This window comes from Anomaloglossus baeobatrachus, chromosome 8 (assembly GCF_048569485.1).
Source record: "Anomaloglossus baeobatrachus isolate aAnoBae1 chromosome 8, aAnoBae1.hap1, whole genome shotgun sequence".
Lineage (NCBI taxonomy): Eukaryota > Metazoa > Chordata > Amphibia > Anura > Aromobatidae > Anomaloglossus > Anomaloglossus baeobatrachus.
In genome coordinates, this window is record NC_134360.1 from 208,636,476 (window position 1) to 208,661,884 (window position 25,409).

General features: G+C 42.4%; 1 protein-coding gene and 1 long non-coding RNA gene across 3 annotated transcripts in view; one reads left to right on the forward strand and one right to left on the reverse strand.

Moving 5' to 3' along the window:
- Positions 1 to 3,713: 3,713 nt before the first annotated feature.
- The window catches only part of LOC142248819 (uncharacterized), a 144,474-nt gene continuing 122,778 nt past the window's right edge, over positions 3,714 to 25,409 (reverse strand). The window contains exons 3-4 of one of the 2 annotated variants that reach the window (XR_012724947.1): positions 11,341 to 12,236; positions 3,714 to 4,946 (exon numbers count right to left, since the gene is read on the reverse strand). This is a non-coding gene — a long non-coding RNA (uncharacterized LOC142248819). Of the gene's footprint in view, positions 4,947 to 8,181; positions 12,237 to 25,409 lie in introns of those variants that run through there. The other variant, XR_012724946.1, reaches the window with a different exon arrangement.
- Positions 4,658 to 25,409, forward strand: part of GLIS1 (GLIS family zinc finger 1) — a 112,546-nt gene continuing 91,794 nt past the window's right edge. The window contains exons 1-2 of the mRNA XM_075320129.1: positions 4,658 to 4,824; positions 11,323 to 12,262. Coding sequence (XP_075176244.1) covers positions 4,703 to 4,824; positions 11,323 to 12,262 — 1,062 coding nt within the window. The 5' untranslated portion in view covers positions 4,658 to 4,702. The remainder of the gene's footprint in view (positions 4,825 to 11,322; positions 12,263 to 25,409) is intronic.

Genomic DNA, 25,409 nt, shown 5'->3' on the forward strand with positions numbered 1-25,409 from the left:
TCAGAACCGATGCTCGGAGTTCAACTTTCAGTGATTGACCACGAAGTCTGATCTCCCTCTGGTAGACAGTATTCAGTTTTCGGGGTTCCTCGTTGTAGTTGGTATGACTCAGGTGTCCTTCAAACTCAGTTCACTATAAGTTGCTTCCACCGCAGTCGAGATGGGCCTGCTTCTCTGTGTATATCCGCCTCCCTGCTACTTGTCCACCTCTTTTCCGCCTGCCCGTGTTTTTGTATTTTTGTGCCACAGTTGTCACCTAACCTGGCGTCCCCTTCAAACCCTTCCTTAGAGAAAACACACTCTTTGCACTTTAGTTCCTGTTGGTTCTGTCTCACCAGCAGATGGCGATGTTTGCTTACAAGTACTATGGGACATTGGGCACGAGCGTCTTCTGTTTGTCATCCCCTTACACAAGATTTTGCAATATTTTTTTTACTTGCAAGAGTAGCAGGTCGTATGCTATCTATGTTTAAAGTGTCCATTTTGGAAGTTTAGATGACCTAATTTTTTACTTTAAAAATGTTGGTAGGTATGAGTTGACAAATTAATAAAAGATATAAGCATAAAAGTCTTTTCTCCCTACAGATTTCCTTTAAATCTTTATATTCTTGGAGAACAAATTTAGTTGCTGCTGAAGGCTGCTGGACAGGCTTGGAGGGCTACTGTATGTGATAGATACCGCTGGTCAAATGACCCTTTTTTCTTCCCTGTGTCACTGGTGTGTCATGGTTGACAGACAACCCTCTGGTGTCCGGCTGTAGAAGGTCGCTGTGTTTGGCTACACAATCTACTCCTTGATATTCCATTGTTCTCTGATGTGAATGGAGTGCTATGTATCTTCTTTGTTAGGGTTAAAGCTGGGTTCACACACAACGACAATGACGTCGCTGTTACGTCACCATTTCCTCTGACGTAATAGCGACCTTACATGATCGCTAGTTCGCCATCAAACATGTAATTTTAAGCAGCGAAGGAGCAGCGATCATAGCGACCTTGACGGTCGTTGGGACGTGTCACACGCGTCGCTGTGCGACGACTCAGACCTTGATAGAGGCGTGGTGTTTACCCCTAGACATGTTTTGCGTTGCCTCTTTTCACGCCCCTCTGTTCCGATAGGTGATCGCTACAGCGCCTTTGCGTTGCCTTTTTCACTCCCCTCTGTTTCAATTGGTGATCACTACAGCGGCGCCTGATTGGGTGACCGTGCCAAACAAAGAAAGACACAAAGAACGATACACTAGCGACACCAGACAGAGACTCTACTACGTGGAACAAAGAATGGAACTTAAAGAATGAAATCACTGTAACGCCTTTGGCAAGTTACCCAATCGGAACGCTGTTATGACCACCAATCGGAGTTGTGGGGGTGTTGTAAAATACACCGCAAAAACACGCCCTTGTCCTGCCTTCAGTCCTACGTCACTGCCTTCAGCGTCGTCGCGACCGTCGCTGCTGCGGTGTCAAACACAAGGATGCATGTGGCGCAGCAAGATAGCAGCGATCAAAAAATGACCTGGAATATTCAAGAGCGAGCAGCGATCTCGCAGCAGAGGTCTGATCGTTGTTATGTGTCACACACAGCGACGTCGCTGTTGAGGTCGTTGCTACGTCACAGAAAATGGCGACTTAGCAGCGATGTCGTTGTCATCGTCGCTGTGTGTGACACCACCTTAACTCTTTCCCTTTTGCACCCTGTGGATATCTAGGCAGTTCAACTGCAAATCTTAATCCCCACTCTATATATACCTTAGTTTGTTGCCATTGATAGAGTTTACTCCTATGCTGTCCAGATTGCAAGCAGCCGGCTTGAAATCTCATGATGGAACATGTTGCTGTCATTCTCCCAAAGTCACCTTGCAGATAAGTTGTCAATTTGCATCCCCATGTTTGTTTTCCCTGTGTGTTCTTTAGGTCTTAGTGGGGTTGACTAGTGCTCATCCCATCCTGTCACTACCTAGGGAATATTTCAGGGTCAGCCAGGGCCTAGGTATCCTGATCGGCATATAGGTGCGGAACCTATCAAGGGGCGTCAGTGGAGCCAGGGGCCAGGGTAGGATTTACCAGGGTTCACCATCTTCCCCTTCCCTAGAGACAGGGTTTCCCTCTCCCCCACCTTTTCGCAGTTCATCTGGAATTCACCCATATGAGCGTGGCACCCTGTTATGCAGTGCTGCATGAATATGCCACTATTTAGAAATGTCAGATCAGTGGAGCCCAACCTAATGAACCAAAAGTTTGTGGAGTAGATATTGGTGACTAATTCTTATCAGATCATTGGAAGTTCAACACCTGGAACCTCGACAGATCAGATGTTCACAGCTTTGGCCAAATGTGTACAGAGCCGAAACAGCACAGCTGCATACACAGTGTGGTGGGAATAGGGACTGAGCTGGGGTGTCACCATTAATAGGTCACACATACAGTAGTTTTATTTATGGAACAATATTTTTAAAGGGAATCTGTCACCAGATTTTTGCTTCCCCATCTGAGAGCAGCATAATGTAGAGACAGAGACCCTGATTCCAGCGATGTGTCACTTACTGAGCTGTTTGCTGTCATTTTGATAAAATCAATGTTTTCTCTGCTGCAGATTTAGCAGTTATTCAGAGCTCACGAATATGCTGGACTGCCTGCAGCAAGCCAAGTAGTCCTGTAATTATAATCTACTGCTGATTGAACTGTGATTTTATCAAAACTACACTAAGCTGCCCAGTAAGTGACACATCGCTCGAATCCGGATCTCTGCTCCTATGTTATGCTATTGTCAGATTAGGTGGCAAAAACCTGGTGACAGATTCCCTTTAAGGCTCTGTTCACACATCAGTTTGTTATCTGTTTCTAATAGATCCATTTGGAAAAGATAAAGCGCAGTTACCAAAGTTTCAGTTTTTAAATTGATACATTCATCTACAATTTTTGTGTCCTATTTCTATTTGTTTGTATCTACATTTGCTAGAAGTATCTCTGAGCACCTCTAGTTTTCGGGGTACACCCAGTGCTTATAAACAGATCCGTGAACAGATGACATAACAGGTGACCATCCATTATCATCCATTTCCCATATATTTCAGTCGAGATCAGACAAGTGTATTATATGTATATGTTCTGTCGGAGTTAAAATCGGAAAGAACACGGAACGCGCATAAATCAATGTTATTCAATAAGGCTGTTCAGATGAAAGTGTACATTGGTGTCTTACGCATTTTGGAAGAAACTCACCCATTTATGTCTATGGGTGTGAAAAAAATGGATCTAAAACATATCATCTGTTTTTTTGTACGGATACATGGCAATTATTAAAACAATTCTTAAAATTTAAAAAATGTACAAGGCCCAATAAAGCTTTTTAACTGTTGATTTTAGACAAACAGTGGCCCTATGAATGTAAGAAATGGACGATAAAAAGATGCCATATGGATTGAATATGGATAATACAACATATGGATGAAATTTGTTTTTTTCTGTATTTTTCTAAAACTCATCTGAACTCGGCTTTAAAAGGTTGGCCACTACTTTTTTTATATGAATGACCTATGCTTTGATGCTTTATTAATGACCTATCCAAAGGATAGATAATAATAGATACAATGGATAGATAATAATAGAAAGTAGTGACCGACCCCTTTAATGTTAAATAAAAAACAGAAGTGTAATTTTCTTTATTTTTTGGGATGTAAAAAATTTGTGCAGACAGCTTTTTTATCAGTCGGAAATTGGGATAGGTCTTGTAACTGAACGTTTTATTTCTATTTTCCAGAAAAGCGGAAATAAAAAACAGACATGTGAACACAGCTTTATTGTATGAGGTTGAACAGTAAAAATGGATTCTACTTTTTTATTATAATATACTAGGTGTAGAACCTTGCATTGCCCGGGATAGTAACTGTCTCTCTGTCTCTGTCCCACTCCCTCTATCAGCCCATCTCTATCCGTCTCTCTGTCTCTCTCTGTCCACCTCTATCCACGTCCTCTCTCCCTATCTGCCTCACTCTCTGTCTTTCTATCTATCTCTGTCTGTCTGTCTCTCTGTTGCTCTCTGTCTGTCTCTCTATGTCTTGCTGTCTCTCTGTCTGTCTCTGTTGCTCTCTGTCTCTCAATGTTTCGCTGCCTCTCTGTCTATCTCTGCCTGTCTCTTTCTGTCTGTCCTTGTCTGTCTCTTTCTGTCTGTCTCTCTGTGTCTTTCTCCCTGTCTCTGTGTGTCTCTTCTCTGTCTCTACCGAAATCATATTACCTCACACATAAGCTTCTTATACTAAGAATGTCCTTCGTTGCCTATAGCAACCAATCACAGCTGCTATTAATGACCTGTAGCTCCCAGCTCCATTGACTTTAATGTAACAAGGTTTTTTGGCGAATAATTGTAAAGTGCAGGGTTACATTTTCCCCTAAAACATAATCTATGAAGTTCCCTGAGTCAAATGAGACGTCTGTACAAAATTTTGTGATTGGAAATGTGACAGTGCGGATTCCTTTAGCGAACATACACACATACATACACACATATACATACATACATATATACACATACATACACACATACATACACTCTAAATTATATATTAGATGATTATAATGTTGGCTTGATTCACTATAACATATTGATTTTGGACTCGAAAGAGTCTTTACGTATTCTTATTCTGTTTTAGTGAATGGAGGATTTGCTCAGTTCAATCTGAAGAAAAGTTTCCTTGGAATTGAAGGGATGACCAGCACAGTCTTTGAGGACAGAGACACTTTCCTTGGTCATGTCAGGAATCCGGCATCTTCTGATGATCTCATGGGTTCTTATGAGACGGCGTCCGACGCTGAGTACACAAATACCAGGTAATGAATGTATGTGCTCTAAGGAGAGCTCTGTAGTGTCAAACAAATGACCGCGGAGTAGGCTACACTATATGTCCTCTTGGTGTTGATGTATCATTCAGATTAGATGTCATATCTCTTATCTACGAATAAAAAAAATAACAAAAAACGAGAGTAGCGTAATTATGTCGTCTCATCTTCAGTCAGTCAGGGCAATTATAAGACAATAGTAATTAGGAGGGAGAGTATAAAGCACAGGTTAAGGGTCAGGACGGATACTTGTTACCATATTGTACTTCCCATAATGAAGGGATGAGAGATGCTCATACATCAGAAATCCGACCCCTCTCTCCATCTCATCCCTAATGTTTTTCCCAGGACGAAGAGACACGTTACACAGGAGCAGGTTCATTGTCCTTGTCACGTGGTCTTCTCGTGATCTCACCAATCAGGTTGTACATCAAAGACTTAACACAATGTAGTTCTCCAAGGATCCATCTAGGCTGTAGTAGTGAATGGTGCGATATCGAAGGGAGACATAGAGTGTTAGATAGAGGAGAGCAGCGAACGGCGCGCGAACGGCGCACTCCTGGGGGTGTGATCGAGGTAAGGCCGTGTTTTCTGCTGTTATAGTATATACATATATATATATATACATATATATATGTACATATACAGTATATATATATATATATATATATATATATATACATACACATACAGTACATATATATATATATATATATATATACATACATATACAGTATATATACATATATATACATACATATACAGTATATATATATATATATATACATACATATACAGTATATATATATATATATATATATATATATATATATATATATGTACAGTTAGGTCCAGAAATATTTGGACAGTGACACAAGTTTTGTTATTTTAGCTGTTTACAAAAACATGTTCAGAAATACAAATATATATAATATGGGCTGAAAGTGCACACTCCCAGCTGCAATATGAGAGTTTTCACATCCAAATCGGAGAAAGGGTTTAGGAATCATAGCTCTGTAATGCATAGCCTCCTCTTTTTCAAGGGACCAAAAGTAATTGGACAAGGGACTCTAAGGGCTGCAATTAACTCTGAAGGCATCTCCCTCGTTAACCTGTGATCAATGAAGTAGTTAAAAGGTCTGGGGTTGATTACAGGTGTGTGGTTTTGCATTTGGAAGCTGTTGCTGTGACCAGACAACATGCGATCTAAGGAACTCTCAATTGAGGTGAAGCAGAACATCCTGAGGCTGAAAAAAAAGAAAAAATCCATCAGAGAGATAGCAGACATGCTTGGAGTAGCAAAATCAACAGTCGGGTACATTCTGAGAAAAAAGGAATTGACTGGTGAGCTTGGGAACTCAAAAAGGCCTGGGCGTCCACGGATGACAACAGTGGGGGATGATCGCCGCATACTTTCTTTGGTGAAGAAGAACCCGTTCACAACATCAACTGAAGTCCAGAACACTCTCAGTGAAGTAGGTGTATCTCTCTCTAAGTCAACAGTAAAGAGAAGACTCCATGAAAGTAAATACAAAGGGTTCACATCTAGATGCAAACCATTCATCAATTCCAAAAATAGACAGGCCAGAGTTAAATTTGCTGAAAAACACCTCATGAAGCCAGCTCAGTTCTGGAAAAGTATTCTATGGACAGATGAGACCAAGATCAACCTGTACCAGAATGATGGGAAGAAAAGAGTTTGGAGAAGAAAGGGAACGGCACATGATCCAAGGCACACCACATCCTCTGTAAAACATGGTGGAGGCAACGTGATGGCATGGGCATGCATGGCTTTCAATGGCACTGGGTCACTTGTGTTTATTGATGACATAACAGCAGACAAGAGTAGCCGGATGAATTCTGAAGTGTACCGGGATATACTTTCAGCCCAGATTCAGCCAAATGCTGCAAAGTTGATCGGACGGCGCTTCATAGTACAGATGGACAATGACCCCAAGCATACAGCCAAAGCTACCCAGGAGTTCATGAGTGCTAAAAAGTGGAACATTCTGCAATGGCCAAGTCAATCACCAGATCTTAACCCAATTGAGCATGCATTTCACTTGCTCAAATCCAGACTTAAGACGGAAAGACCCACAAACAAGCAAGACCTGAAGGCTGCGGCTGTAAAGGCCTGGCAAAGCATTAAGAAGGAGGAAACCCAGCGTTTGGTGATGTCCATGGGTTCCAGACTTAAGGCAGTGATTGCCTCCAAAGGATTCGCAACAAAATATTGAAAATAAAATTTTTTTTTTTGGGTTTGGTTTATTTGTCCAATTACTTTTGACCTCCTAAAATGTGGAGTGTTTGTAAAGAAATGTGACAATTCCTACAATTTCTATCAGATATTTTTGTTCAAACCTTCAAATTAAACGTTACAATCTGCACTAGAATTCTGTTGTAGAGGTTTCATTTCAAATCCAATGCGGTGGCATGCAGAGCCCAACTCGCGAAAATTGTGTCACTGTCCAAATATTTCTGGACCTAACTGTGTATGTATATATATATATATATATATATATATATGTTTTAACCTGGGCAGATAAAAAAAAAGTGATGCTGGGTTACAGTGCATTTATACCATACCTACAGATTAAATGCACAAGGAATGCAATTAAAAATTCATATAATTCTATTTAATCAAAAAATGGTTAAGAAAAAAACATTTAACCATATTTTGATTGAATAAAATTATATGCATTTTTAATAGTATTCCTTGTGCATTAATCTGTAGGCTGGGCAGATATCAATTGAAAAGTTTTAGTTAAAAATGTATATGTAAATATTTACAAAAAAAAGACATATTAGGAAATTCATAGAGCATATATAAAGAGTAACTAAACTTTTTTGCCTTTATTTTGGCCAGCATGGCAAGCTATAACACTCAACAATATAATACTGTTGTGCTAAGGCGGGCTTTACACGCTGCGACATCGCTAGCAATTGCTAGCGATGTCGAGCGCGATAGCACCTGCCCCCGCCGTACATGCGATATCTGGTGCTTGCTGCCGTAGCGAACATTATTGCTACGGCAGCTTCACACGCACATACCTGGTTGGCGACGTCGCTGTGACTGCCGAACAATCCCTCCTTCAAGGGGGAGGTGCGTTCAGCGTCACAGCGACGTCAACGCGACATCACTAAGCGGCCGGCCAATAGAAGCGGAGGGGCGGAGATGATCGGGACATAACATCCCGCCCACCTCCTTCCTTCCGCATGCCGGTGGACGCAGGTAAGGAGATGTTTGTCGCTCCTGCGGTTTCACACACAGCGATGTGTGATGCCGCAGGAACGACAAACAACATCGTATCTGCAGCAGTAACGACATTATGGAAATGAACAACGTGACACAGATCAGTGATTTTTTACACTTTTGCGCTCATTCATCGTCGCACCTAGGATTTACACATTGCGATGTCGCTACCGGCGCCGGATGTGCGTCACTAACGACGTGACCCCAACGATATATCAGTAGCGATGTCGCAACGTGTAAAGCCCGCCTAACAGAGGTGTAGTCCTTGTCAAAATAGGGCCATTAAATATCTCCACAGGGTTTAACCCATATGCAATAATAACGATACACTGGTAAAAAAAAGACTAAAATGGAATACACCGATATATGCAAGTTATACAATCACTTTATTAGCGGATTTGTCTTCATTCCTGTAAAAAAAATACTTTTAAGTGGCTTCCAGACTCCCGCTTTCTCCCATTTATTTGCCTGCCTTCTGATGTATTGATACTAGAACTGGACCACGGATGATGGACGTGAAAGGATCAGCTCAGCACCTGTGTCACTAACGTTGAGGAGGAGATTGTCCGGATAAGGTTCTCAGGCACATGACCGAATTTTCAGCCAAGTGAGATCCGACAAAACATTGGATCACACTTGGAGCAATGTTATTCTATGGGGCCATGCACATGTCTGATTTTTTTTTTTTCCTCAGGCTGAGACGGTCCACGGAAAAAAAAACCCATAATGTCCAAGTTGCGTCCAATTATCGGATCGCACTCGGCCATGCAAGTCAAAAAATTGGACCAAACTCGAATGACATCTGAGTGTCATTCGATTTTCAAGGACTGATACAATGGAGAAGATGGAGAATTGCTTTTACCATCTTCTCCACATCTGAGAAAATCAGATCATACACTGCTTATACTCTGATCAGAGTGTGATCCGGTTATCTCGGATGAGAGAAAGTACTTTCGTCTGCACCTAGCCTAAAAAGAACACTCAGAGGAAGACATCAGTGCTGACCCATCACTGCCATCATCTGTACTCCAAATACGTTCTCATGTCAGTGCAGCTGGAGGCAGGTAAATAGACTGGGGAGAAGCCGGGGTTTGGAAGCCTCTTAAACATGCATTTTTTTTAATAGAAATGAAGACAAATTCCCTAATAAAGTGATTTACAAAGTTTCATAACTTTTAATGCAGGACAAAATGATTGAAAATAAAAGCTTAGTTACTATTTAAGAAGCTTAATGAGTAGAGCAAAACAACTACAGTGGTTATAAATGTCAATGGATAGCGGATATGTCATTATATTAGAGGACATGAATGAAATATTGTAGCTTTGATCTGTAGTCCTAAAGTTTAACTTTTTGAACTGCAAAGTTGTGAACAAGAATATGATCCTTTATTTTTGGGTGAATGCATTCAAGAATTACCATCACAAGACTGCATTTTAATGACTGTGATGGGAACACATTTTAAAGGGAATCTGTCAGCAGGTTTTTGCTACGTAAGCTAAAGACAGCATGCTGCAAGGGTTAAAACATAGAATTCCGGGATGCCTGTGTTATCAAGGTCCAATTTGTTTTTTATTTGCTATGTTTGTTTAAGCAGTAGGACTCCTCATGGCTGGGACTACAATGACATGTGCACAGCAGCCTACACGCCCCCTCCTCTGATTGACACCTCACTGTCAATGTATAATCTTTATATAGAGCCTGGTGTGGGCAGGGACAGCTCTCTCAGCTCTGCTACATGATTAAACCTAAAAATTGTGATTGTGTCCGAACGGCTGTACCCAGTAATCTAAGTGATACATCGTTGGATTCAGGATCTCTTTGCTTACATCATGCTGCTCTCAGATGACATAGCAAAAGATGCTGACAGATTCCCTTTAAGAACTGTAGTATGGCAGTATATGAATCACTGTAGTACTGCTGCATTTTAATGACTGTAATATGGCAGTATTTTAATTATTGCAGTATGGTGGTATTTGAATGACTGTGGTATGGCCGCATTTTAATGATTGTAGTATAAAACTATTTTAATGATTGGCAATATTTTAATGACTGTAGTATGGCAGTATTTTAGTGATTGTAGTATGGCAGTATTTTAGTGATTGTAGTATGGCAGTATTTTAGTGATTGTAGTATAGCAGTATTTTAATGATTGTAATATGGCAGTAGTGTAATGACTGTAGTAAGGCAGTATTTTAATGATTGTAGTACAACAGTATTTTAATGATTGTAATATGGCACTATTTTAATGATTGTAGTATAGCAGTATTTTAATGGTTGTAATATGGCAGTATTTTAATGATTGTAGTATAACAGTATTTTAATGGTTGTAGTATGGCAGTATTTTAATGATTGTAGTATGGCAGTATTTTAATGATTGTAGTATGGCAGTATTTTAATGATTCTAGTATAGCAGTATTTTAATGGTTGTAGTACAGCAGTATTTTAATGATTGTAATATGGCAGTATTTTAATGATTGTAGTATAACAGTATTTTAATGGTTGTAGTATGGCACTATTTTAATGATTGCAGTATGGCAGTATTTTAATGATTGTAGTTTAGCAGTATTTTAATGGTTGTAGTATGGCAGTATTTAAATGACTGTAATATGGCGCTATTTTAATGACTGTAGTATTGCAGTATTTTAATGATTGTAGTATAGCAATAATTTAATGATTGTAGTATAGCAGTAATTTAATGGTTGTAGTATGGCAGTATTTAAATGACTGTAATATGGCGCTATTTTAATGACTGTAGTATGGCAGTATTTTAATGATTGTAGTATAGCAGTAAATTAATGATTGTAGTATAGTAGTATTTTAATGATTGTAGTAAAGGAGTATTTGAATGACTGTGGTATGGCCGCATTGTAATGACTGTAGTATGGCAGTATTTTAATAACTGTAGTATGGCTGCGTTTTCCGGCCTGATATATATGAGACTGCCAGTACTAGTCATAAGATCTGTAGTCGGAATATGAATACATTATGGTTGTCTGAAGACCTAAGAAAGACTTCTCAAAATTGACCCATTTGGTGAAAAATTTTACATAACTTTCAGTTCTATGCCGTCCATAACGTTTTTGAAAATTGGGTGGCCTAGTGTATCAAGGTGAAATAATGATTTAGTAAAGGTAAGAAATTTCGGCTGTGTAAGATGCGGTCAGAAAATTGTAAATTTGAGAGAACAGTTTAGTTATACTTCGGTTCAGTGTCTTTGTCCCCTCTTTCCCTGCAGGTCTGCCTGTTATTGCACCTCTATATCTTTTTGTCTGAATGGGGCGCGCTCTTCCAGTCGAATCAAGCAAGAGGGTTCCTGTGACTTCTCCCACCTATCGGCAGGATCACGGCACTCGGGCATCTCAGAGTTAAGAGCGTCTCTTCTTCCGGACACAGCGGTGACACACAATGGATTGAAACAGTGTCTGTCATCATACTTTTTAGACGCCACACACAGCACTTTCCCAGGCTCATTCACAGCCAGTAACCATTCTACCTCTGCCCAGCACCAGTCTGGAGGAAGACGAGGATGTTCCACTGATAGCGTAGAAATAGTGGGAATTATTCACTCCTCGCACACGTCGTTGCCACCTTGCGTGAATGGGATTTGCGCTTCCCCTCCTCGTACACAATTTAATTCCGGGGGTGTTCCTAACTGTAGCCCCCCAAAGGCATCCCAACCTGAGGGGTTTTGTACATTGCCTTCTTCTGCTCAGTGCCTGCTTCCTAGTGCCGGAGGGTATGAACTGAAATCCCCTGAGCAAGTGAATGTGCCCTGCTCAGAGGGCAGTGCCAATCTCTTCCTAAACACAATTCCCAATGACTGTAGTAAGCTCAACTTTCTGAAGCAGGAGCCAGAAGACAACTATCCACAAGGACTGCTTTCTCCCCTTCATCTTACGCTTGCCATGCCGCCAAAGACGATTTCAACTGATGAGCGGGACGACCTTGGCACGGAGAGGAGACAGCTGTGCCGCTGGATAGATTGCAGCGCCTTTTATGATCACCAGGAGGAATTAGTGAGGCACATTGAGAAGACTCACATTGACCAGCGCACCGGGGAGGATTTCACGTGTTTCTGGGCTGGTTGTACGAGACGTTTCAAACCTTTCAATGCCCGGTACAAACTGCTCATCCACATGAGGGTGCACTCTGGGGAAAAGCCAAATAAGTGTATGGTGAGTTCATATCTTCCATCATTTTTAGAGTACCATAAAGTGAATCTCTACCTTTTACTACAATGCTATGGTAATACACACAGTAATGTCACAGCACAGGGGTAATACACACAGTAAAGTCACAGTACAGGGGTAATACACACAGTTAAGTCAAAGTACAGGGATAATACACACAGTGATGTCACAGTACAGGGATAATACACACAGTGATGTCACAGTACAGGGGTAATGCACACAGTGATGTCACAGTACAGGGGTAATACACACAGTGATGTCACAGTACAGGGATAATACACACAGTGATGTCACAGTTCGGGGATAATACACACAGTGATGTTACAGTACAGGGATAATACACACAGTGATGTCACAGTTCGGGGATAATACACACAGTGATGTTACAGTACAGGGATAATACACACAATAATGTCACAGTGCAGGGATTATGCACACAGTGATGTCACAGTACAGGGATAATACACACAGTGATGTCACAGTACAGGGGTAATACACACAGTGATGTCACAGTACAGGGATAATACACATAATGATGTCACAGCACAGGGGTAATACACACAGTGATATCACAGTACAGGGTAATACACACAGTGATGTCACAGTACAGGGATAATACACACAGTGATGTCACAGTACAGGGATAATACTCACAGTGATGTCACAGTATAGGGGATAATACACACAGCGATGTCACAGTAGAAGGATAATACACATAATGCTGTCACAGCACAGGGGCAATACACACTGTGATGTCACAGCACAGGGGGTAATACACACAGTGATGTCACAGTAGAGGGATAATACACACAGTTATGTCACAGTACAGGGATAATACACACAGTGATGTCACAGTACAGGAATAATACACACAGTGATGTCACAGTATAGGGGATAATACACACAGCGATGTCACAGTAGAAGGATAATACACATAATGATGTCACAGCACAGGGGTAATACACACAGTGATGTCACAGTTCGGGGATAATACACACAGTGATGTTACAGTACAGGGATAATACACACAATAATGTCACAGTGCAGGGATTATGCACACAGTGATGTCACAGTACAGGGATAATACACACAGTGATGTCACAGTACAGGGGTAATACACACAGTGATGTCACAGTACAGGGATAATACACATAATGATGTCACAGCACAGGGGTAATACACACAGTGATATCACAGTACAGGGTAATACACACAGTGATGTCACAGTACAGGGATAATACACACAGTGATGTCACAGTACAGGGATAATACTCACAGTGATGTCACAGTATAGGGGATAATACACACAGCGATGTCACAGTAGAAGGATAATACACATAATGATGTCACAGCACAGGGGTAATACACACTGTGATGTCACAGCACAGGGGGTAATACACACAGTGATGTCACAGTAGAGGGATAATACACACAGTTATGTCACAGTACAGGGATAATACACACAGTGATGTCACAGTGCAGGGATAATACTCACAGTGATGTCACAGTATAGGGGATAATACACACAGCGATGTCACAGTAGAAGGATAATACACATAATGATGTCACAGCACAGGGGTAATACACACTGTGATGTCACAGCACAGGGGGTAATACACACAGTGATGTCACAGTAGAGGGATAATACACACAGTTATGTCACAGTACAGGGATAATACACACAGTAATGTCACAGTACAGGGATAATACACACAGTGATGTCACAGTACAGGAATAATACACACAGTAATGTCACAGTACAGGGGTAATACACACAGTTAAGTCAAAGTGCAGGGATAATACACACAGTGATGTCACAGTACAGGGAAAATAAACATAGTGATGTCACAGTACAGGGATAATACACACAGTGATGTCACAGTACAGGGATAATACACACAGTGATGTTACAGTACAGGGATAATACACACAATAATGTCACAGTACAGGGATTATACACACAGTGATGTCACAGTACAGGGATAATACACACAGTGACGTCACAGTACAGGGTAATACACACAGTGATGTCACAGTACAGGGATAATACACATAGTGATGTCACAGTACAGGGATAATACTCACAGTGATGTCACAGTATAGGGGATAATACACACAGTGATGTCACAGTACAGGGATAATACACACAATGATGTCACAGTACAGGGATAATACACACAGTGATGTCACAGTACAGGGTAATACACACAGTGATGTCACACTACAGGGATAATACACATAGGGATGTCACAGTACAGGGATAATACTCACAGTGATGTCACAGTATAGGGGATAATACACACAGTGATGTCACAGTACAGGGATAATACACACAATGATGTCACAGTACAGGGATAATACACACAGGGATGTCACAGTACAGGGTAATACACACAGTGATGTCACACTACAGGGATAATACACATAGTGATGTCACAGTACAGGGATAATACTCACAGTGATGTAACAGTATAGGGGATAATACACACAGCGATGTCACAGTAGAAGGATAATACACATAATGATATCACAGCACAGGGGTAATACACACAGTGATGTCACAGTAGAGGGATAATACACACAGTTATGTCACAGTACAGGGGTAATACACACAGTGATGTTACAGTAGAAGGATAATACACATAATAATGTCACAGTACAGGGATTATACACATAGTGATGTCACAGTACAGGGTAATACACACAGTTATGTCACAGTACAGGGATAATACACACAATGATGTCACAGTACAGGGATAATACACACAATGATGTCACAGTATAGGAATAATACACACAGTGATGTCACAGTACAGGGTAATACACAGTGATGTCACACTACAGGGATAATACACATAGTGATGTCACAGTACAGGGATAATACACACAGTGATGTCACAGTACAGGGGTAATACACACAGTGATGTCACAGTACAGGGATAATACACATAATGATGTCACAGCACAGGGGTAATACACACAGTGATATCACAGTACAGGGTAATACACACAGTGATGTCACAGTACAGGGATAATACACACAGTGATGTCACAGTACAGGGATAATACTCACAGTGATGTCACAGTATAGGGGATAATACACACAGCGATGTCACAGTAGAAGGATAATACACATAATGATGTCACAGCACAGGGGTAATACACACTGTGATGTCACAGCACAGGGGGTAATACACACAGTGATGTCACAGTAGAGGGATAATACACACAGTTATGTCACAGTACAGGGATAATACACACAGTGATGTCACAGTACAGGAATAATACACACAGTAATGTCACAGTACAGGGGTAATACACACAGTTAAGTCAAAGTGCAGGGATAATACACACAGTGATGTCACAGTACAGGGAAAATAAACATAGTGATGTCACAGTACAGGGATAATACACACAGTGATGTCACAGTACAGGGATAATACACACAGTGATGTCACAGTACAGGGAAAATAAACATAGTGATGTCACAGTACAGGGATAATACCCATAGTGATGGCACAGTACAGGGATAATACACACAATAATGTCACAGTACAGGGATTATACACACAGTGATGTCACAGTACAGGGATTATACACACAGTGACGTCACAGTACAGGGTAATACACACAGTGATGTCACAGTACAGGGATAATACACATAGTGATGTCACAGTACAGGGATAATACTCACAGTGATGTCACAGTATAGGGGATAATACACACAGTGATGTCACAGTACAGGGATAATACACACAATGATGTCACAGTACAGGGATAATACACACAGTGATGTCACAGTACAGGGTAATACACACAGTGATGTCACACTACAGGGATAATACACATAGGGATGTCACAGTACAGGGATAATACTCACAGTGATGTCACAGTATAGGGGATAATACACACAGTGATGTCACAGTACAGGGATAATACACACAATGATGTCACAGTACAGGGATAATACACACAGGGATGTCACAGTACAGGGTAATACACACAGTGATGTCACACTACAGGGATAATACACATAGTGATGTCACAGTACAGGGATAATACTCACAGTGATGTAACAGTATAGGGGATAATACACACAGCGATGTCACAGTAGAAGGATAATACACATAATGATATCACAGCACAGGGGTAATACACACAGTGATGTCACAGTAGAGGGATAATACACACAGTTATGTCACAGTACAGGGGTAATACACACAGTGATGTTACAGTAGAAGGATAATATACATAATAATGTCACAGTACAGGGATTATACACATAGTGATGTCACAGTACAGGGTAATACACACAGTTATGTCACAGTACAGGGATAATACACACAATGATGTCACAGTACAGGGATAATACACACAATGATGTCACAGTACAGGGATAATACACACAGTGATGTCACAGTACAGGGTAATACACAGTGATGTCACACTACAGGGATAATACACATAGTGATGTCACAGTACAGGGATAATACTCACAGTGATGTCACAGTATAGGGGATAATACACACAGCGATGTCACAGTAGAAGGATAATACACATAATGATGTCACAGCACAGGGGTAATACACACAGTGATGTCACAGTAGAGGTATAATACACACAGTTATGTCACAGTACAGGGGTAATACAGTTAAGTCAAAGTGCAGGGATAATACACACAGTGATGTCACAGTACAGGGAAAATAAACATAGTGATGTCACAGTACAGGAATAATACACACAGTGATGTTACAGTAGAAGGATAATACACATAATTATGTCACAGTACAGGGATAATACACACAATGATGTCACAGTACAGGGATAATACACACAGTGATGTCACAGTACGGGGATAATACACACAGTGATGTCACAGTACAGGGATAATACACACAATAATGTCACAGTACAGGGATTATACACACAGTGATGTCACAGTACAGGGATAATACACACAGTGATGTCACAGTACAGGGATTATGCACACAGTGATGTCACAGTACAGGGATAATACACATAGTGATGTCATAGTACAGGGCTAATACAGTGATGTCACAGTACAGGGTAATACACACAGTGATGTCACAGTACAGGGATAATACACATAGTGATGGCACAGTACAGGGATAATACAGACAGTGATGTCACAGTACAGGGATAATACACATAGTGATGTCACAGTACAGGGATAATACAGTGATGTCACAGTATAGGGGATAATGCACACAGCGATGTCACAGTAGAAGGATAATACCCATAATGATGTCACAGCACAGGGGTAATACACACAGTGATGTCACAGTACAGGGATAATACACACAGTGATGTCACAGTACAAGGATAATACACACTGATGTCACACTACAGGGATAATGCACACAGTGATGTCACAGTACAGGGATAATACACACAGCAATGTCACATTACAGGGATAATAAACACAGAAATGTCACAACATAGAGAAAATTCACACAGTGATGTCACAGTATGAGGATAATAAACACAGTGATGTTACAGTACCAGGATTATCTACTTCATGAAGTTACTGTAAAGTGCTTGTAAAGCTAGTAATGTTACAGTATAGAATACTTACAGACCTTTTAGTCCAGCCCCAGTGCTACCTGATGAACGCCCAAAACTTGCAACATAGAACTGTCAACTTTTGCGATTTACATAAACATTGCTTCTTTTTTACTTTCCCAATGCCAACATTTTCTGGGTTTATTTATTAAAAATTTGGACAGTTCCAGAAAAATTGAACCTTTTCTTAACTACTGTATGCATTGGAAGAAAAAAAAATCAGGTTACAGTCAAAGACGTTGGAATTGAAGATCACAAGGGCATTGCAAGGACTAAACAATAAGGTTTCGTGGCAAAGCTTAGAATGGGACCCCATTCAATATTCTATTTTCCCGTCTGTTATTTAGATGTATCCATGGTCATCATTTACTGCACCTTAGCTTTAAAGGCGAATCATGAATGGGTGATTGAAGCTGCCCAAACCATAGACCATCTCCATCTTTATAAAAGTACTAGCTGTACTACCCGGCTTCGCCCGGGTTAATAACTGTTCTTAACAAAATAGAGTGTATTAACAAAAATGTATTCTGCACACAAAATCCACAAAACAAATAGATAGAAATGTAATTATTAAAAGGCAAAAACTAAGCATTTCACAACATATATTTCAACACCACAGATATTCCACACAGATTTAACTAAATTGGCCAAGTAATGTGCTCCGTCTGTCTCTTTCCCTGTCTGTCTCTTTCCCCGTCTGTCTCTTTCCCTGTCTGGCTGTCTTTGTCTGTCTCTTTTTTTTGTCTGTCTCTATTTCTCTGTTTCTTTCCCCATCTGTCTCTTTCTAGGTCTGTCTCTTTCCCAGGTCTGTCTCTTTCCCCATCTGTCTCCCCGTCTCTTTGTCTGTGTCTTTTCCTGTATGTCTCTTTCCCTGTCTGCCTGTCTCTGTCTGTCTCTTTCCTTGTCTGTCTCTATTTCTCTGTCTCTTTCCCCGTCTGTCTCTATCAAGATCTGTGTCTTTCCCTTCCATCTTTGTCTGTCTCTCTGGCTGTCTCCTCCTTCCCTTTCTGCCTGTCTCTGTCCCTGTCTGCATGTCTGTCTGTCTCTTTCCCGGTCTGTCTCTTTCCCGGTCTGTCTCTTTCCCGGTCTGTCTCTTTCCCGGTCTGTCTCTTTCCCGGTCTGTCTCTTTCACCGTCTGTCTCTTTCACCGTCTGTCTCTTTCACCGTCTGTCTCTTTCACCGTCTGTCTCTTTCACCGTCTGTCTCTCTGTCTGTCTCTCTCTATCCTTCTCCCCACCGACATCTTATTACCTCACATATTAGCTTCTTATACTATGAATGTCTTTTGTTCCTATAGCAACCAATCACAGCTCCTACTAATAACCTGTAGTTCCAAGCTCCATTTACTTTAATGGAGCCATGTTTTTTGGAGAGTAACTGTAAAGCGCGGGGTTAAATTTTCATGTCAAAACATAGTGTACGACGTTCCCTGGGTCACACGAGGTGTCTGTGCAAAATTTCGTGATTGTAAATGCGACGGTGCGGATAAACTTTTCATTTCACTTTTTCCCCATTATGTAGATAGGGGCAAAATTGATTGGTAAATTGGAACGCGCTGGGTTAAAATTTCGCCTCACAACATAGCCTATGACGCTCTCAGGGTCCCGACGTGTGAGTGTGCAAAAGTTTGTGGCTCTAGCTGCGACGGTGCAGATGCCGAACCCGGACATACATACATACATACATACACACACACATACATACATACATTCAGCTTTATATATTAGATATGTATATTGAACAAGAAGCTGGAATGAGGTAATTGTGATTACTAGTCACAATTATACCTACAACCTGGCCAGAAATGTTGGCATCCTTGAAATTGGTTCAGAAAATGAAGTATTTATCCCAGAAAATTATTGCAATTAATTGTTTATTTCCTTTGTGTGTACTGGAACAACATAAAAAAACTGAGAAAAAAAAAGGCAAATTGAACATAATTTCACACAAAACGTCAAAAATAAGCTGGACAAAATTGTTGGCCCCTTTCCAAAATTGTGGGTAAATAACTTTATTTCAAGCATGTGATACTCCTTCAAACTCACTTGTGGCAAGTAATAGGTGGGGGCAATATGAAAATAACACCTGAAACCAAATAAAAAGAGGAGAATTTGACTATCTTTGCATTGTGTGGCACACTAAGCTTGGAGAACAGAAAGAAAAGAGAACTGTCTCAGGACTTGATAATAAAAATTGTTGAAAAATATCAACAATTTCAAGATTACAAGTCTATCTCCAGAGATCTTGATGTTCCTTAGTCTACAGTGCGCAATATAATCTAGACGTTTCCCACCCATGACACTATAGCTCATCTCCCTTGATGTGTATGGCAGAGAAAAATTGATGAAAGGTTGCACCGCAGGATAGTCCTGATGGTGGATAAGCAGCCATAATCAAGTTCCAAAGAAATTTAAATTGTCCTGCAGGCTCAGTGTTCATCAGTGTCAGTGCAAATTATCCATCAACATTTGAAGGAAATCTAATGCTATAGCAGGAGCTCCAGGAGAACCCCATTGCTGACAGAGACATACAAAAGATAGACTGCAGTTCACCAAAATGTGTGTGAGCAAGCCAAAATCCTTCTGGGAAAGTGTCTTGTGGACAGATGAGACCAAGATAAAGCTTTTTGGTAAAGCACATCATTCAACTGTTTACCAAAAATGGAATGATGCCTACAAAAAAAAGAACACAGTACCTACAGTCAAATTTGGTGGAGGCTCAAAGATGTGTTGGGGTTGTTTTTTTTTACTCTGGCACTGGGTGCCTTATTGTGTGCAAGGCATCATGAAATCTGAAGATTACCAAAGGATTTTTGGTGGCAATGTAGTGCCTAATGTCAGAAAGCTGAGTTTGTGTCCTAGGTCATGGGTCTTCTGTAAGGAGAATAAACCCAATCATATTTCCAGAAGCCCACAGAAATGGATGGAAACAAGGCGCTGGAGAGTTCTGAAGTGTCAACAGTGAGTCCAGATCTAAATCCCATTCAACACCTGCGGAAATATATCTTAAAATTGCTGTTGGGAGAAGGTGCCTTCCAGTATAATAGACCTAGAGCAATTTGCAAAAGAAGAGTCCAAAATTCCAGGTGAGAGGAGTAAGAAGCTTGTTGATAGTTAAAGGAAGCGATTGATTGCAGTTTACTCCAAATGGTGTGCAACCAAATATTAAGTAGAGAGGGACAACAATTTTGTCCGGCCCATTTTTGGACTTTTGTGTTAAATTATGTCCAATTTACCTTTTATTCTCAGGGGTTTTTTTATGTTGTTTCAATACGCGCAAAGGAAATAAACATGTGTATAACACAACATATGTAATTGGAATGAATTTATGGGAGAAATACCTCATTTTCTGGAATGATTTCATGGAAGCCACTACTTTAGGCCATGCCTGTATCCCCACCGGCTTCTTTTAGTTTATGCATATTTCTAGAAACCCCGTGCCCACTGTGCTTGTTATTTCAGCAGCAAACACTGACCTGCGGTGCAGCTTTCCAAGCTTTTCCTATGTCAATTGTTTGCTGCGGATTCACATGTGTCCTCCATAGGGAGAACACAAGCGAGAGACCACAGCGCACTGAACCCTGATTGTGGGCACGAGCAGCTGTGGTCTCCTGCGTTCTCCTGCGGAGACGGTCAGGTCAGGACCCGCTGTGTCCAGGACGCAGTGAGCCCTGATCGTGGGCACATACCCTTACAAGGAAATTTGCATTGATACAGAGGCGTTGAGAACCTGCTTTGTTTGCTTCCCTCATACTGATAGCCATACTCGTGCCTAACAGTCTATAACTGGCAAAGCACCGATCTCTTTTTTTTTTTTCTTTTTAAATGTGATGTTTGCTAAAGTTTACATATATGCCAAATCACTGCAACTGTAATGGTCTAGTCACACATAGCGATATCGTTAACGAGATCGTTATTACGTCACAGTTTCCAGATCGTTGTTAAATCATTGGTGAGATATCACACAGTCATTTTCCCAACGACTTTAGTAACGATGCAGCGACCCGTATAACAATCTCGTTGGTCGTTGGGACCCTGTCACACAGCAGCTATGTAACGATTACAACCTCAAATAGGGACAGTGTTTGACGCGGTGAGCCACGTAGGCGTGCATATGCGTCGCCTTTTCCACACCCCTCCGCTCCAATTGGTGGCCAAAACTGTGTTCTGATTAGTTGTCCGGCCTAGAAGGCAACTTTGTATCCCTTCATCCTTTGTCCCTTTTTGAGCCTTGCTTTGAGGATAGAACCTGCGACTGCACCCGGATTCATTCGTACTTTGTTCCTGGTTGCTTGCTTGCTTTTCGGATCAAAGCTGCATCTGCACTTTTATTATCATAGCATATTGCAATTTTAGCATATCAAAATTGAACAAAGCATGAACCGATACCCAATCAGAACGCAGTACTGTTATCAGCACCAACCAATCGGTGCAGAGGGGGTGTGGAAAAGGTGACGCAACTACACGCCTGCGTGTCACAATTTTAAGTTCTCATCTAGGTCGTTAACGAGATCGCTGTTAGGTGTCAAACATACAGATCCATCCTGCCCAGCAGGACTCCAACGAGCCAAAAATGGCCCAGGAGATTCAGCAACGACCAACGATCTCACAGCAGGGGGCGGATCGTTGGTACGTGTCAAACATAATGAGATCGCTGGTGTAGTCGTTGTTTCGTCACAGAAACTGACGTAGCAACGGTGTCGTTAGCGATCTCGTTATGTGTGAAGTGGCCTTAAGAGGAAAGTCTTAAAATGTGTAAAAGGTTTAAGAAAGGATACAAACATCCATAACAATTTAATGGGGGAACCTTACTCAAAAAGATGAGTTTCGATTACTGGAAATGTGATTTAGTACGGTCGTTGGAAGAAAATAGCTTATAATAATGTTTTTTTTCACTACCGCTGTTGACTAGCAGCTAGAATTTATTGAGTCACCTTGGAAAGATAGTCGGAGATCTGAGGCAGAGGCTGCACGCAATGTGGCATGTAACAAGGAGCAGCTTGTACGTTGCATCGTGCCGCATTCCACTGAAGTACATCGAATCACATCTATCAGTGATCATGAAAGACTGCAATTTCCAAAAACTGTCATCAAATCTTAAGCTTCAGAGAAAAACAAGATTTTCCTTCATCCAAAGCGGAGATTTAGTTTTCTGCTTTAGACATATCTAAATGCCAGAGCTGCTAGCCTGATTTTTTCTTTTTTTTTAAATGGACAACTTATCCTAAAATAATGGATAATTAACAATTTTACATAAACATTGCAAAATCATAATGAATCATAAAGATTAAAAGTGATGCATGTCACTTGAAAAAGGATCCACTGTCAAGTCTACTTCTTGTAGTTTTGCAAATTAGTGGCGAGGCGCTCAGAGGTGCACACCACTCGTCAGACACATTCTTGATTCATTAAGAGTAGAGATGAGTGAACCCAAGGTTTGGTGTACAGTGTTCGTATCTAGCACAAACTTTTCAAAAAGAACAGAATTCGAGTGCTTTATGTATGTAAACCACTCTCGCGGGTGTCGCTTTGCTTAGGTACACTCGGTGCTCGTCCAGTGTAAGCCGCTTGCACTGTTTGAACGGCTCGGACTGGGGGCGACAACAGCATGATCGGATGTGTCTTGCCCCAGGACTATGGGGTACTCGGTCCCGGGCCGTATATGTATGGGGATGCTGTGTCACGGGTGTGGTATGGCCGTTGCTCGATTCCGTGACCCTGGGGGTCGCTTTAAAAGGGGTTATTTATACAGGGGAGATTATAGAGTTTATATTATGACGCCACTTGCGGGTTGCGGTTATAGTTTTGGAACCGCCACTGCACAATCTATTGGCACTGTGGCTGGTGGTGATGGCAGCTTGGATGTAGGGCCCTCTGCAAGTAGGGCCGGGGCCCCAGGGGGTTGATGAAGGTATTCGGCGTGGAAAGAAGGGAGACCACACGATGGGGATACAGTGCAACTGGTGTTTACTCACAGCGGTGGTAATGCTGGTTCACTGAGGATGGCTGGTTTCGACCCCTGGTCCCTTTAGTCCCAGTGCCGGTGTGGTAATGTACCGCCCTGAGAGGGGCTCGGCTGCTCCCTTGCTGGGCCAAGCCGCTCGAGGTCCGGGCTCGGGTTGTCGGTGTCTCGAGCGCCTCCGGACCGGGGGCCACGTCGCTCTGTTAAGGGGAGGCAGTGAGGTGGTGGTGTGGGACAAGGTTCGCAGCCGGGGGCCGCGTTGTCGTTGTATGGGTCGTGACGCCACCCATGGGTCGTGGTGACGGGATGCACCACCGCTGCGGCTGGAGTGAAGGGGGCTCCCAGGATCGGTGTTGAAGGCGCAGCCTGGATGTTAGCCCCTCCGTGGGTAGGGGCGGTGTGTCCCGGGGCCCGGCGGGACGGGCGATGATGTTGTCGGGGTGCAGGGTGCCGTGCTGCGGTGCGGGGTTGTGCCCGGATGGCACTGGTGTACTCACTATTAATTCACACTCAAAGTCACTGGTAAACCACAGTTCGGGTATGGTCGGGTCCCGCAGCCAGCTGCTTGTGTCCCTTGTGAGGCTGATGGTGGCCCCTTTCCCTTGCACCTTCTGTTGTGATCTTTGTCTCCCCTGCCTGGGCAGTGGTAGCCCGCTCCCCGGCGTTTAGCTGCCGGAAGAGCCCTTGGTCGCCCACAGGCGCTGGCCCATCGGATGTTTGGCCCTTGGCAGGGGCTCTCACCCGGTATCGGTGGGCTGTTGCCTTCTTTCGGGACTTTGGGTGAGGATAAACCCGTGAGGTCCAGACTGCAATCAGTGAATTTGCCTAAACTCAGTGGCTTCTAAGCTAGGACGGGGTCTGAGTACCTGGTTTCTGGTGCTCCGGTAAATGGTTGACTCCCCAGTTCAGGGCCGGCGGGCTCCAACCCTGGCCCGGTGCCTACTGTTCCGCCGGTTGCTATACCGGTACTCCTGCAGGCGGCCACCAACGTCTGCCTGCCTGACGTTACGGGGATCCCAGGCTCCAACTTGGGACCCTAACAGCTTTTCTCCTCACACCTCCTGTCAACTCCAACTCTCCTCAGACTCTCCTCAAAACTAACTAACTGTTTGAAACTCCTGCCTCAGGACAGTAGTCTCCTCGGTGGGCGTGTCTTTCCGCCTGACTCCGCCCACCTGGTGTGCCCTACTGGCCCTGAGGGAGGCATCAGGTCTCCCTTTGGGGTGACGGGTGTGTCCTCACAAGGGGTGGGTGTGTGTGTGTGGGGTGTGTTGTTACCTGTGACCCCCTGGGGTCCAGGGCGTCACAGTAACCTGATGGCTTATTTCCCCTGCATCTCTCACTGGTTTGGTGGAACCCCAAAGCTTGAAGCGTCTGGGGGGTCTCTTATTGTTGTGGTCAGTTTCTGGTCCGTACGGCTGGCAGTGTGAACCCTGTAGGGTCAGTGTTTTGTTCCGCTCCCTGGCTCTCTCGTTACTGCTGGTGCCCCCAGATTCTTGGGTCAGTGAGGTCTTGGATGGTCCTCTCACTGAGCAGGTATTTGCCAGGCAGCGTGAAATGCTCACCTGACCTAGGCCCTGTGCCCCGT